At 44.8% G+C, this 16,176-nt stretch overlaps 1 protein-coding gene across 1 annotated transcript in view; it reads right to left on the bottom strand.

The window, feature by feature from the left end:
• The window catches only part of LOC119386130 (uncharacterized), a 128,432-nt gene that overhangs the window by 55,276 nt on the left and 56,980 nt on the right, over positions 1–16,176 (bottom strand). The window contains exon 4 of the mRNA XM_037653477.2: positions 3,308–3,646. Coding sequence (XP_037509405.2) covers positions 3,308–3,646 — 339 coding nt within the window. The remainder of the gene's footprint in view (positions 1–3,307; positions 3,647–16,176) is intronic.

The following is a 16,176-nucleotide window of genomic DNA, read 5'->3' as shown; positions in this document are numbered from 1 at the left end:
TGAAGAAAATCAGCAGCATAAAGACTTTGCATTCTGTGGACCGTTGAGTTTAACTGTGGCAGGTAGGAAAATAAAAATGTCTGTGCCGGCTGGTGAATCGCACGCGGATTTGGAAAAATGACATAACCGCAGTGGGTGAAAATTGTGGGGCTCCCCTCGAGCGCACTTGAGCACGCTTGAGTGCGCTCGAGTGCGGCGCCTCTTAACGGCGATTTTCGCCGGCTGCTTTCGGGTGCATAAACGCGTCATCTGGCGAATCTTATGTTGCTTCCGAATCCGCTGTCGCAGCTCGCGCGCATTTTGAAGCAGCGCCTCTGGTAAACAAACTCCTACAGTTCTCGCTAAACGATGGCGAACTCGCAGAACTAGACGCGCGGCAACGGAGGCAGCAGCAGCGGCTTACGTATGCTATATATGCAAGCTGTTCCTTCTGATCTCAGACATATCCTGTCCGAGAATAACATGAGAATCTGCAAAAGTATGTACACATAGCGACGGGAAGTCGCCACACTGCGACTATTCGGCAATAGGTTACGTTCCTGCTTGTCTGGAAAGTAATGATCGGCCCGTCATTTTTTATTTGTCCCACCTCAAACGGCGCCAACATGCGAAGTTTTCAATTATCGCCTGAGAAGACGCCCGGCTACGCCGCGGTAAGAACGAGTGGACCAGGAGAACGGACTTGCATCAGTCGAGAGAGTCGGAAACACGTCATGTTTCCGGAAGCCATAGCAGGCACGCGCTCTCGTGCACCATGCATGGTTGGAGCTTGTAGAGCGCGCCCCGTAATCACGCACCGGAAGTCGCTTTTTAGCCGTTAAGTTTCGAAGAGCGCATTCGGCCGGCTATAGCGCGCTCGAGCTCTTTAACTTAACAGGCCCATTCCTACATCCGCAAAGAAAGAGCCAACGCTATAGCTAAATGCAGAGAATGCCAGTATTGTGCGAGTACATACGGTATACTTCGCACAGCAGACTTTTCGTCGCGTAGGGCGTATGCTGTTTCATTTTGTTGCCTTTCCCATTTTGTTTCCGACATCGGTCACCGCGAATCACGCTGCGTCGGGTTTGAGGCTATTCGCCACGCGCTCGGGTGTTCCACTCATACTGCTCACGAGAATACTACTTTGTATCACTAGAGGCTTTTCTTTTTTTTTGTGCGCAGCATTTGCTGTCGAACCAAAAGCTCGTTGAACGTATCTTTCTATCTAGCCGCCTATGTCATCGTGTTCTCGCGGCCGTTTCATTAAATGATATATACCAAAATAGCCGTGACGTGAGATGAGAGTAGGACAAACCTAAATGACAGGTCGTAACATGAAAATATGCCATACATATCATGCAGATCATTATATACATTACGCGGTCTTGGTGTCATCGCGGCCGCTTCAGTAATTTGGTGTATACCAATACAAGCATGCCATACCTGCACGGGGAACATAAATTACCGATCATGACATGAATATCATGTCCTGCATGTGATGTACGTCATGACATACACGGCAAGGTCTTGGCGCTCTCGTGGTCGTTTCATCAACATCGCCTAAACGAAAATTGCTGTGACGGGACATTAGTGCATGCCCAACATGAATTGTAGGTCATGACATGAATAGGATAACATAAATGTCATGTTGAACGTACGACGTACGAAAGTCTCGTACGTCATGACATTCATGACAAGGCGCCATCGTGACGTGATGGTGGATTTTTTCATCACGTTGCTATATACTCAAGCGTCCGACAAATGGCGTCATGTATGACGAACATGAATGACAGGTGATGACATGAAAGTTCATGGCATGTATGTCATCTCTCATATTTGCTAATTTTTAAGTAGAAGATGTTTTTATAGCGATAGCAGTTATATGGAAGCACGCGGCGTATTTTTGCTATCACCGTCACCTTGATGTTTGTTTATTTATTTATTTATTTATTTATTTATTTATTTATTTATTTAACGAAAATACCTCAAGGACCCTGTACACAGGGTTTTACATGAGGGGTTTGAGAAACAAACAAGTTAGTTAATGTTTACAAAGTATGACTCAAATGCGTATTTGAAACGGGCATGATTGACGTGAAGGACGATGTCTGAGGGAAGAATGTTCCAGTGACAAAAAATGATTGCAAGTGCGTGCCGGTGCGGGCACGGGGACGGTATACGGCTTTCTCAGGGCTGATGCGTTGAGAGATGCGGTGAGCTGGATTGATGGGAGAACACTTAGGCAAAACATGAAAAAGTTTATGATAAAGTGAAAGCCTTCCAATTTCGCGGCGCATCTGAAGACTCGGCAGACCTGCTTTTTTCTTTAGGGTTTAGTAGTGTACGAGTAATCAGAATAAATAAATCTGACGGCATGGTTTTCTATTGATTCAATTAGATCGGTTAGAACGCGTTCAGGGGGATCCCTGGCAGAACAAGCATACTCTAATTTGTGTCGGATTAGGGTTTTGTAAGCTAGCAATATTTCCGGAAGAGAGGCGTGTGTTAGATTGCACTGTTAAAGGGAACACTTGCATGCCGGGCATGTTTGGATTTCGCTCTCTTGCAAAAACATAGCAGCTTAGATTTGCATAAACTATCGGTGGTTGAGAGTTCTGCCTCTTTTTGACAAACTCGTGCAATGCATGAACCATGTTTCCCTGTCCACTTGCTGTTAGAGGGCCAGCAAAATGAAGAGGGAGCACTGCAGTCACGGCGTGCATAGGGGTGCAAGTGCAGATGTCACGTGGTATTTTCTTTTGTGTTGCGGGAATCTGTGGTAAGCAGAAAAACAATAATATTTAATTGATGTAAAGTTCTAAACTGTCTAATCAGATGTTTTGCAACCCGATGTACAACTTGGCATTAGTATTTTTTGCCCAGCGTCGTTGCTTCAAAAGTTGGTGAAGTAAACATGTCTAAATAAGCAATTAAGTAGAACACAAAAAAGTGCGACTTACTGCACGCAATAGTCAGCAATTTGCACTCGGTAATGTTATCATAAATTGGGTCGGCATATTTTTAAACTCTGGCTAGAGTTAGCTGGGGCACCTTGAATAAAGAAAGTGCTGGGCACGAAAGTGAGCTATCAGTGTAATGTGCCGAAGCTGTGATTTGTGTGGCGGTATCGGAAAGTTAAATAGCGAAAACAAAATATTTCGGCTGTCGTGATTAGGGATACTTGCATGAACACTGTGCCACTTTATTTCTTCTTCAAATATAGTTCACTTTAAGCAATCTTCATTCCCTTCAGAAAGAGCTCCCAGCTGTTTTGTACCAGTCACATTACGGTGTTTTATTAAGGGTATGATTGATATAGGCTCACCCAGAGGATCTGTTTCCAATGTGACCGATGTCTCTGGACCTACGAGAACTTCCCCGAAGTCTCCAACTCCACGCGCGCTGGCAAACAGTGTGTATTCACGTCCAGGCTTCAAAGGCAGCTTGACGTCGAGGGCTTCCTCGCTTCTCGGCGTACGGTCAGGCAAATCGAAATCCTTAGCTGGTTCGTTTTCTTGCTCCGTGCGTTCCAATCGCAGACGAAAGCCGAGTGGAATAGAGTTCCAAGACTGTGGTGCGAGGATGGTTACGTTCCGCTCTCCCACACTACTCTGGTTTGCTTGTGGCTGCGGCTGCAGCAAGATATCCTTCGGTGCTCCTGGAGCTGAAAAAAGGTATGCGTGTTGCTCGTGATGCAGTTACACACACACACACACACACACACACACACACACACACACACACACACACACACACACACACACACACACACACACACACACACACACACACACACACACACACACACACACACACACACACACACACACACACACACACACACACACACACACACACACACACACACACACACACACACACACACACACACACACACACACACACACACACACACACACACACACACACACACACACACGTTTACGTGGGAAGCAGCGCACTTAGACAAGGCACGGCAAGGAACGAAGAAAGACAGGACGACCGCTTTCTATCACAAACTATCACAAACTCGCCCAACTTTCAACTTTACTGACAGACAGACACACACGCACGCACACGCACACACACACTCATTTATATCTAGACTCTAAGAAAAAATCAAGTGTTTGGGGAGTATTTCTGACACACAACGATAATCGTCATCCACCTCGCGCACTTTTCTCGCGTTATCACCGTGGTCCCGGCACTTACCGGTCACGAACGGCGCGCGCGCTATTAGCGTGACATAGCATTCTTGATAGGAAAGTGGCGAGAGCCGGGCTTTCAAAAAAAGGAAACGCGATCAAGCCAGATGACGATTATTGTTGTGTGGCAGAAATACTCCCCAAATACTCGATTTTTTCTTAGACTATATACAGGGTCTTTCAAGAAATGTGTCCTAAAATCCTCAAAAATCAGGATATGCGGTATTTGCTTGCTGCCTTCATAACAGACATTTATACTTGAGCATTAGCGTGATAGCGGGGTTCAAGGGAATCGCGTTACCGTGCCGCAAACGTTCGTTGCGGACAGCGCGTTCTATCTTGGCGAGATAGCGTTTACGTGCCCAAGGTGTGACGGTGGCGTCACTTAGTCGAGGCTGAATGCGTGAAAAAAAAAGTGAAACGAGAAAACCTGAGAATGCTCGCCTGTATCCCCGCACGCAGCAATATTACTACTTTTTAGTAACAATAAAAGTAAATACATATGAACCACCAACCAAAAGCGCAAATTTTTATGTTGCAGGTTTGTGTACCCCGATCTTCTAGTTAGGCCTACGGACGTCCAAAAGCGCCGCCATGTTTTACGTACACTACGTTAACCACGCAAACACGCTAAGCTAAATCTGAAAAAAAAAGCGTGCGTACGGTAAGCGCTACGGGCCGTTTAGCTTACTGCTCATGCGCATTTCTATCCCGCTATTCCGCTAAGCCCGCTAAACCATAACTGTCTAATTGCTTTTTTTGTAGCGGCAGGCATCTTAATCTGGTTAAAGACATCATTTGGGACAACAATTAAGAAAGTTCAATTAATTAAACTTTTAATTAGTGGAGTCAGGCGGTTATGTAAAATGGGAACATTGAAGTTCTAGCGAACAACCCATTGCAGCGTTGAGGTATTAGAGAGTTTCAGCACTGCGTACGTTGCGTACGTGGCGGCGTTGCGTACGTAAGAACGCCGCGTATTGCGTAGTGCGCATGCGCAGACCGCAGCGCGCAAGTTTCGCGATATGTATGCGGCCGCTACGTACGTACGCATGCGATCCGTACGTGCGCACGTATGAGCTGGTCATGCCTCTCTCGTAGCTCTCGTTTATTCAGGGCAAAGCATGAATGCCTGTGTCCTCCCAACTGAGGTACGCCACCTGTAGGGGCCTCAAAGAATACTTGATTACACCATTGCCGAGGAGAGATCGCCGCACCTACCGCACGGCAGGTGAGAAAGCGCGAACGTTTTGGCGTTTGTACTCGCACTTGCGTCCACCCTCTGTTTTGGAGTAACTACAGCTGCGGTACCGTACTACAGCCTTATTGTGGCTAGAAATCTGGCCATAATCCGGCTGCCACACTTGTATGAGCTCGAATTGGCTGTCAACGTCACGTGCTTTTATTTTGATCTACCAGATCGCGCAACACGCTTCCCGTTCTTAACGTACGCGGGTATTACCGTGCACTAGAAGCCCTTTCGTGGCAAGCGACGCCACGTAAAGCCAGGCGCTTGCGTGATGCGTACGTAGCACCTTTCCGCACTTCTAAAACTTTCTATATAAAAAGTGGCCTCTAGTAATTATTGTGGCTTAATGAAAGTCAGCATAATTCAACGGCGAAACCGAAGACGAAGCACCGATGAGTTCAACAAGCAGACGATCAGACTGACGTCACTGTTCAAGACAAACGATTACAGAGGTGTAGTTCTTCCGCGTTCGTTAACGCATGGGTGCCATGCGTGCTATAATTGGAAGCGCATCCCACACACCCAGAAAACAAAGTTGGTCGATGGTTGATATATCGACGCTCACTCATTCTGGACGTCTCAGAAGAATATGGCAGTTGCGCTCTCACGCGTATCGGTTTCGGTTTCGCCGCTGAATTCGGTTGAATTTCATATTACTTCGCAAATTATTACTAGAGGCCGCCTTTCCGAAATCTCAAAGCTGCAATGGGTTCTTCGCATGAAATATTTCCATTTTCCCATTTCACGTAACCGCCCAACTCCATTAATTAAAAGATTAATTAATTTAACTTTTGTATCACTGTCCGAAATGATGTCATTAGCCATCTTAAAGGGACACAAAAGGCAAATAACAATTTGTGATAGTGAATGCTCAATGTATGAAAACGTCTAAAACGGCAATATTATCAACAACAGTGCCCTACTTACCGAGAAATTAAGCTAAATGCATCACACGATGAGCACCACGACTGGGACATTTTGGAAGTAACACCAATGACGTGAGAGAGTCCGACTACAATTAATCACTAGTAATCAAACTAGCTGCAATATAAAAAGAATCTTACGTGCATCAAGAGACGTAATAAAATGCTGCTTGTTAGTTTCTGTTTGATTCATGGAGAAAAGAAACTCGTTGGCGTTGTCATGGGGAACGGCGCGCGTGGTTCAAAGGTTCCGTTTTCGCCGAACTGCGCTTCGCCCAGCGCCCTGCCTCGCTCACGCGGTCGCGTCTCAGTGGTAGTTTCGGTATCGCGTACTGCCGCGTGTGTTTTGCACGCTCGTGAAAGTCGCTCTGACAGAAAGTTCGACAAAATGCCGCATGCATGTGATGTTGCCGGATGCCCTAATGGTGCACGCCACCGCGCAGTAAAGGCGGGCAACGTTGGGCATGGCAACAGTGACGTGAGAAAGACCGCATTCAGGCGGGTGACTTGAAGTGCGCTAACGCGATGCGGACCACTAAAACGTGATTTTATTTCAAAATAAGCACTTCCTTGGCACAAAAGTAGCACTACGAGGTTTCTGGACTGCTATTTCAACAATCAACGTCGTCTTAATATTTGACTTTAGTGTCCCTGCAAGATGCCTGCGGCTACAGAAGAAGTAATTGTGAAGGCATCAAACAAATATCGCTTTGCCCTGCTGGTTGAGCAGTGTCGGACACATTTCTTGAAACGCCCTATATATATATATATATATATATATATATATAGACAGTATATTGTTTGAAATTGCAGAATATTAATAAAAATCTCATGGCACTCAGGCTTCTGCCGTTTTGGCACACGACCTCGACATCGCGGCAGAAATAGCTAGCATGACATTGAAGTTACTAATTAACAAACATTGCTTATTTAATTCCTAATTATTCACCTTGGGGGCAGTTGTTCATATTTGGAAGCTATAGTTCGTGAAAATTTATCGCATACCTATCCCTTAGAAATCAAAAAAGCAATGCGGGATATTCATCATTCGATTTTAATGCCGATATCGAAAATGACCGTGCCCGGTGGACAGGAAATGCGGCCACTCTGTTACGTGCGACAGGAGTTCACGTTGACAACCAAGTGGTGAAATTAGAATAAAGGCGCGTCGTGGCCGTATCTGTCGTGGAAAGCTGCGAGTCACCTTACTTGCACCCACAGGATTATCTACAGGAGAGGGGGGGGCAGTGGAAACGCTTGCCCCCTCTCTACCCTTCTGTAAACAGCAGGACGAACTAAGCCACTCAGTGGCGTATCAACTTGTTCGCGAGTGGGCGGCCAAGTGTCCGCCAATCCATCGGCCATATATATATATATATATATATATATATATATATATATATATATATATATATATATATATATATATATATATATATATATATATATTTGCTGGGATTTTTTATATACAACGAGAATTTGCTTACCTATGTTTAATAAAATTATAGAAGAAGTACAGTCAGTTTTACGTAGCGCACATTGGGACAACCATACATATGCTATGCGTGCTATGCGCGTAATTGTATTACAAACAACACTTTTTATACATTAACCACACAACTTTATGCAGAAGTACAATTATGCCGATGGCGCCCTTCCCAGTATTAGATTTGTATCATTCAATGACATTTCGTTAATGTATAAAAGCTACTCACTAATAACTGCGTTTATAATGTAGGTAGCAATGAGTGCACCTTTTCTTTTCATTAATTAATACTGCACTTTCTTTCCCATATTCAGGTTTGCTTATATTATATTTTACCTTGTTCGCTCTTTATCGAAACAGTGTTTCTAGTACGTTATTATTATTATTATTATTATTATTATTATTATTATTATTATTATTATTATTATTATTATTATTATTATTATATAACCATTGTTGTTGACTTTTCAACCACAAGTTTCCCTTAATATGTAAGAATTTGTGGTATTAGAGGCGTATTACATTCTTTATATTAAAGGTGTTTGCTTTTGCGACGTTGCTTGGAAGGCCTTCAGGCCCTTGCAAGTAAATACGCCTATGCTAAAAGTGTAAGCGCGAATCTGCTTCGAAAAAATGTGGATGATTATAACGTTGACCTACGCCGCATTGTTTCCTTCCTCATTGGTCGTTAGCTGTTTATGACTGGTCGAAATTCTCTGGCCCATGCACACAACATCTGCTCGTAACGCGATCCAACAAATGACGCGAAAATGATCAGTCGCGTAGTGACCACTTATGCACTACTGCTTAAAAAATAAGGAGAACACACTATATTCAATGCAGCATATTTTGGACCATTAGTTCTTGGCCGTTCGTTAAAAATTTTTCTGTCTGCCATAAAATTTACTGCTCCTTACGCGACGTCACAAATATGTGAAATCTCGTGGCGTTAAAGTGACGTTTGCACATTAAGCATCGCATTATTATGCTGAACTGTAGCTAAATTTTTTCGGAATAACCGGAATGTGTCATATTCTGAACGCAATTCAGGAGGGCTGCCCGCCGCTCACACAGGCAGCGGCTAATTAGCGGGCGAGATCAATTCATATAAGCATAATAAATATTTTCCGTTGTAATATAACAACGTTGAGCTGTTTTTGCGCGTACACAATTCTGCGAACGCAGCTTTGCTCGCACAGGGGGAGCGAGAGTAATAAACTGCGCTGGTCGTGTGTTCTTGCCATCCGAGTTGTATTTTGCGCTGTACAGGTTCAAGATGAATCACTTCTTAACACTTCTGCACTCTCATCGACCCACATCAGCTTGCATATAGAGCAGCGGCGATGGTATTCCTTTTCGAAGAAAGAAAATGAATATCCTAAAACAGGAAGAGCGTTTCATTGGTCCATAAAGTGTTTACTGGTCCCCGCCCGCATTTGTGCCATGTTACGCAGAATAAAAGCATGACGGAGTATTCTAACTTTATAGTGCCCCAGCTCAGCGGTAGCCTCCATTAGAATGCTGGAGCGCAAGGCGCAAAAGCGCCGCATAGGCGGCCTGCACCGCAGAGAACCTATACAGTGCGTGGTCGTGAGACGCGGAAGACAATCTTCACAGCAGAAGCGTAGGACAAATTTTGTTTATATAATGACGATATTGCTGTGTTGAAGGAAACCTTCGCCAGAGGGGTTCGTTTCCCAGTCTGCAGACGACAGTCACCACTGTCGAAAGTTGGGGGGCTCCGCCCCCATACTTTTCTCAGTGGAAGGGCTAGCGCCCCTTGACCCCCCCCCCCCTCGGTATAGATACGCCTATGAGCCACCCTCCCCCCGCACACAGCACTCACGTCACGGTAATGAATTTTAATAGCATATCTACTGATTCTTAAGTGAATATCGTCTTCTATGCCCCATCGCAATGAGCGGTATGTTCTTTGAGGTGCAAACCCCCTATGTAACGCTTTCGCGCCTATGGCGCCAGCACTGCTCTGGAGGCACCGCTGAGCCTGTCTCCCAGGTTATATCACGGGGGACGCAAGCGCGTGTTCGAACCAACGACGTTTTTTGAACAAGCCAATCAAACGCTGTACCTGCTTACAGTATTTTTTTTTACAGCAGAGCTGTTATCCCCGCCGCTTGTCCGTTTCGCAATGTAGACAAGAAACAGCCATCATCATGCCGACGTGCGCTCTCTTCGTCATCTTCTTCATATTCTCCTTCGCTCCCCGAATACGTGCGTCCGCTGCGCAGACTTTTGCGGCGTGGGATGCAATAACTCGGGTGGGCGAGATAAAGAGTACAGAGAAAAAGAAGGAAAGAGAGAGAGAGAAAACATGGATAGAAAGAAAGTGAAATAGAGAAATAGAGAGAGAGAAATCGATGAAAGAGGAAAAAAGTCACAGTTTTGCCGCAAGGGCGAAGCAATGAATGCGATAGCAAGAAAAGCGGCCCATGATGGACGCGCTGCTACTCTGCAAAAATATCCGCCCCCCGGCAGCAACTAGCGTGCGAGCAGACAGCGGAAGGGCAAGGTTCTCCCTGCGCAAATATTAGAAGAAGCGAGCAAGCTGGCCGAAGACTTTTATATGCGCCCGTTGCGCTCCTGGCGCCATCTCGCTGGTAATTAAGAAACGCTTATAAGCGCCTGCCGTCTCTGAGTCCTACCAGTGGTAACCGGTCTGTATATAACGCTCGCCGTTAGCTACCTGAAGGATCTGCGCTTTGTGGCGTAGTGGTTAGCGCCACGCGCTGCGGAGAGAGAGGTCACTGGTTCGATTCCGCCCTTCGGAAGCATTTTTCCAAATTATTTTTCTTTGGGACTTATATATATACACATAGTTATACACATACGGTGCATGACGGGGGCGGCAAAAGCCAGCCGAGACTGACCATATAATTGCTATCGCAAAAAAGAAAGGATAGACAGACTGAGAAATAGTTAGAAAGGAACTGACACAAAAAATACAGAAAAAACAGAGATCACGACAAAAAGAGAAATAAAGGTAGAAAGAGAGAAAGAAACAAAGAAAGGCAAAGAAAGAAATAGAGAGAGGTGGGGAAGAAATAGAAAAAAGACAGAAAAAGCGAGAAAGAAATGGATAGAGAGAGAAAGAAAGAAATAAGAAGAAAGAGACAAAGAAAGAGATTTTTTAAATTAAACTACTTGGTGCTGTGATTGCCGAGCGATATGCAACCGAACCCGATCGCTACCTAGCCAATACTCGTGATTTACAATGTGATCACGTGAAGACTTCGTGCATCGGCGTGTGAATGGACGTGTGCCTAGTTAAGCCAGGACGAGCCGAGTGCCGACTAGCTCTGCTGTGCCCCAGCCTTGCGCGACTCAGTGCAAGCTGCGCAATTTTTTTCTTAGAGTGTATGAGGGCAGCGTGTGACACCTATGATTCATGCTTAAGTGGTACTAGCAGGCTAGTTGGTTGTACATAATCTTGAGAACGACAGCAAAAAATTAAAAAAGGACAGGGACAAACAAACAATGATAGTCCTACACACAACACAGCAGACGCTGACCATTAGAATTTTTCACATATCGCTCAATATGGTCCCGTAAAACGGTACGTGAGCCTACACTTCTCGCTCAGAAATAGTCTATCCTGTGCAACGTTGAAATTCAGAAAATGCGGTTCGGCTTATTTTAACAACTTTACCAATGCCTTTGACATTGTGAACTCGAGCGTTTTGCTAAAATAGCTGGGATATTGTGGCATTAGAGGCGTAGTACATTCTTTAACCTCAGAGTTCTTAAAGCACCGAACTCGCATTGCAATAATCGCAGGTGATTGAACACTCAAATAAAAAAACCAGTTACGTTTCGCGTCCCCTAAGGGATCGTTTCGGGATCTTTTCTCTTCTTACCTTACATTAACGGGATCACATTGATTGATAAGTGTAGTAAATATATAACCAATGCTAATTACACAAGTTTGTTTTCTGCGGAAAACACACGTAGAGTTTGTAAAAGAGCTAATCAAGAACAAACGAGAATGAATTATTTGGTTGACAAAATCCACTCAAAATTAACTACAGTGAAACTAAGGCGCCATTGTTTCCACCTGGAAGCAACAATGCTGAGAGTTCGTTAATTGAGCTAATTGACATAGAAGTAAAACTTATATCATTAATCAGAAAACTAAAATATACTCTGGAGAACACGTGGTATGGGGCGACAACGTCTTCTAATCTCTCTAAAACGAGTGCTATGGAGCGTAATATTTCTCACGCTAGTCCTAAGTATATCAACATGCTTCTTTATGACGTAAATGTTATACCAGTCTTAAATTGATGATCGCTCGTTTGGGGCGTCACGACCAACGAAAATATTCACAAGTTCACGCTGTTGCAAAAAAATCACAGCATATCCACGGAGTGAATGATGATGAGTGGGCGAAGCTGCGGAGGTTCATCGGTAAACCGTGAATCTTCCGTGAATTCTGCCCAGTACATCATCACCGACGTGAGATCGGGCGCGTTTATACTAAAGGTTCGATGAGTTATGACGACTTGCAGCTCACTTTAATTTTACATGTACGCTGTGAATTTTCATTGTTTAGAAAACCATTGCTTTAGAAAACACCTTGCGTCTTTCGTTAAGCAGCTGGCGTCTTTTTCGTTTTGCTTTAGAAACATCTGGCGTTCTTTCGTTTTGTTTTTACAAAACATCTGGCGTCTTTCGTTGGTTTATTTCATCAATCAACGGCGTTTTGAACAAAATTTTTATTGTTTAATCACGCACAGGAGAAATCTCACCAGGCACTACCTTGGAGGTAAACAATGGCTGCTAATGGGAATGAGAGACAGAAGAAGTCGGCTTTTAGCTAACACTTACACTTCTACAGAGACAGAAGAATTCGGCTTTTAGTTAACGCGCACGCTGCGAATTTTTTATTGTTCAACAACGCACAGGAGAAATCTCCCACCGGCACCACCTTGGAGGTCAAAGGGTAAGACTTGTTACTCACTACTACGAGCACGACGAGGGACGAACGGGTGCCGCCTTAAGGAGCTTCGCCCCTAAAACAAGTGGTTCATGTAATTCGTAAAGTGTGATGAATTTTTCACAGCACTGATTTTTTATAAAACCCAGCATTACTCAAGTGAGTGCAATGTGGGCTTATAGTTTGTGCCGAAAGTAAAAATTTTGAGTGGATTACAATAATAATGAATCACTAGAAACATTAGCTGGTATAATAGCTAACAATAAAAGTTACATTACACGCAAACTTGAAAGCTGTCATGTAAAAACTACCATTTTAGTTTGGAAAATGCTACAGTTTCTACCATCATTACAAAGCGAAATCGACAGTCAACAGCTTTTTATGTTAAAGAAATTTTACACAGTCATTTACGACATGCACAACTGGAAGGGCACCATTCGCATTAACATATTCATGCTAAGAAGTTTATATTATGTAACTAAGCTGTTTGTGCAGTTTTTCGTTGATCTCCAGTAGCACTTTAATCAAACGTTTATTTATTTAATGTGCCCAGGAACAACCGTAATGTCTTTGTACTGGCGCACGAAAAAAAAAAACAAAAAAAAAAACAAAGGCAAACATTCATAATAAAATATCAGGGATAAAAAACGTTATAAAATTGCACATATACAACTATGCGCAGGCAGAAAAAAAATATCAACAGTGTACGAGGCTATGTAAGTACAGTGCAAAGCTCGGAGCAGAACAACGACTGGGAGCTGTGAAAAACATCGAGCTCCAAAAAGTAAGCATTGTAAAGACGTTGTATCCTGCCAATGGTCGAATGTTCACAGAGGCAGGTCTATTCTCTCTGGTCAGCTTACGTGGAATTCGGAAATTAAGACAGTTGAGCAGTACTGGGCAGGATATGATACCATGCACAAGCTTGTAAAGAAATAACAGATCAGCGCGATTTCGTCGGCAGCAAAGCGATGGCAATGATAATAATCCAGCAGCGTTAGAACGAGATCGAGAGTCATTTCTAGCGAAACGATGGTTGTAAATGCTTAGGAATTTTTTCTGGACTCGCTCAATGGCGTTGCTGCTGGAATTAGGAATGCCATTCCAGATCACAGATGCATACTCTAGTTGAGGAAGATGTTGGAAATCATGCTCACGCGGCGCCTGTAGAGGAAGAGGAGAAAGAAGTTGCGCGCGATTAAAAGAACGTGGACGGTGGCTTGTGACCGATCTGTTATCACCATGTTGGGACGGTTCAGCGCCCTGCGTCAATAAACCCGACAGAAGTGTCTTTTCCCACATCGTATCCTTCCCGGGTTTCGGCACCAAAGGATACGATGTGGGAAAAGACACTTCTGTCGGGTTTATTGACGCAGGGCGCTGAACCGTCCCAACATGGTGATAACAGATCGGTCACAAGCCACCGTCCACGTTCTTTTAATCGCGCGCAACTTCTTTCTCCTCTTCCTCTACAGGCGCCGCGTGAGCATGATTTCCAACATCCTCCGCGGCCAACAATGTCACTTGCACAGTTCCAGCGGGCAAAGAAGTTGAACCGGTCTCGTGCGTTCCGTGCCGTCTGCGAGTCTGACTTTACATGCTCTGACGTGCCCATCGTTCCCCTTCAAGATTTCAACAACTCTAGCTAATTTCCAAAACGTGATAGGCACTTTGTTATCTCTAATAAAGACAACATCACCACACACTAAACTGTTTCCGAGCTTCTGAGACCTGCTGTGCGCGCTTCTTAGCGTCAGTAGGTATTCCTTGTACCAGCGTTGCCAAAATTTATTTAGGTTTTGTTGTCTACGTCTCCATGCGCGCAGCGTCTCTGTGCGGCCTCCCGAGTTCTCGCTAATTTGTGCTTGTGGAAGGGCCGTGAGACGTCTACCTGACAAAAAGTGCGAAGGAGTCAGTACTTCTGCTTCGGCAGTATCATCAGAAATATATGTCAGTGGCCTAGAATTTATCACTGCCTCGACTTCCTTTAGTAACGTGTCAAGCTGCTCGAAGCTGAAGCATCCTTTTCCTATAGTTTTCCTGAGGCAAGTTTTAACTGTTCGAATCATTCGTTCCCAAAAACCTCCCCACCATGAAGCGCGCTCAGCAATGAACTTCCACGTAATATTACTAGATGCACAAAAGTTCTGTACCTGTACATCACGTAAAAGTCCATATGCCAGCTTCAGTTCACGACTGGCTGCCTTAAACGTTAGAGCATTGTCAGAATAAATTACACTTGGCAAGCCACGACGTGAAATAAAACGACGAAAGGCCAATAAAAAAGAATTCACTGTCATGTCACTCGCAAGTTCTAAGTGAACAGCTCTCACTACAGCACAGGTAAACACCACAATGAATGTTTTCACAGAGCTGCTTTCCTTTACAAAAACTGGGCCAGCGAAGTCTACGCCCGTGACTTCAAATGGGTGAGACTTCGAGACTCGGTCGATAGGTAGCGGGGCTGTAGGAGCCGAAGCGGCTTTCAATCGAAACCTCGCACAAACACCGCACTGGCCAATCACCTTTTTCACACATTGACGGCCGCGCACTATCCAAAACTTCTCACGCAGCTCGGTGAGTGTGACACCGACTCCACTGTGCAGAAGGCGTCGATGTTCGCTGTCTACAATTAGGTGCGTGCAACGATGATCTGCGGGTAACAGCACGGGGCATTTCACATTTTCCGAAGTCTCTACGTTGTCTAGGCGAGTCTTGATCCTGATGATGCCCTTGTTATCCACGAAAGGGTGAAGGTCTCGTATGGCCGACGATTTGTCGAGAGCTTCGTTAGAGGTTAGGGCCACAATCTCCTTTCCAAAGCTTTGTGCTTGCAAAGTCTTGATCCACGTGTCTTCGCTTTCTACGATCTCCCGAGCCGACAGAGGACCTTCTCTTTTCGTAATATTACTTGCTCGGCAGTTGTGAAGGAACCTCCTCACCCAAGCCGTGATTCGAAGGGCTGTCTTCCATCGACTGTATTTAGTGATCTCGAATAAAGGTTCCAGCGTCCTGCTCTGGGCCATTAGAACCACGTTTTCTGTTGGGTTTCTTTCGTCGAGTAACATTTCATGTGAATTCTCGAAGTTCTCTTCTTGTCTCGGCCAAGTTTCTTGAGGCGTAATGAGCCATTCGGGGCCAAGCCACCATAGCGAATTCGTGCAAAGGTTCTTGGCTGAGACACCTCTTGTTAGGAAATCAGCTGGGTTGACTTTCCCGGCGCAGTGACCCCAGCGACTAGGATCGGTGCGCTCTTGAATTTCCATCACTCGGTTGTACACAAAGGGTTTCCACTTAGTGGGTGACGACCGAATCCAGCATAGGCAGATGTTCGAGTCGGTCCAACAGAAGTATTCGTCGCATTTCGGTAGCGTCTC

This window comes from Rhipicephalus sanguineus, chromosome 1 (assembly GCF_013339695.2).
Source record: "Rhipicephalus sanguineus isolate Rsan-2018 chromosome 1, BIME_Rsan_1.4, whole genome shotgun sequence".
In the NCBI taxonomy this organism is placed as follows: domain Eukaryota; kingdom Metazoa; phylum Arthropoda; class Arachnida; order Ixodida; family Ixodidae; genus Rhipicephalus; species Rhipicephalus sanguineus.
The sequence above is the reverse complement of the archived record's forward strand: the minus strand, read 5'-3'. Positions and strand labels throughout refer to the sequence as shown.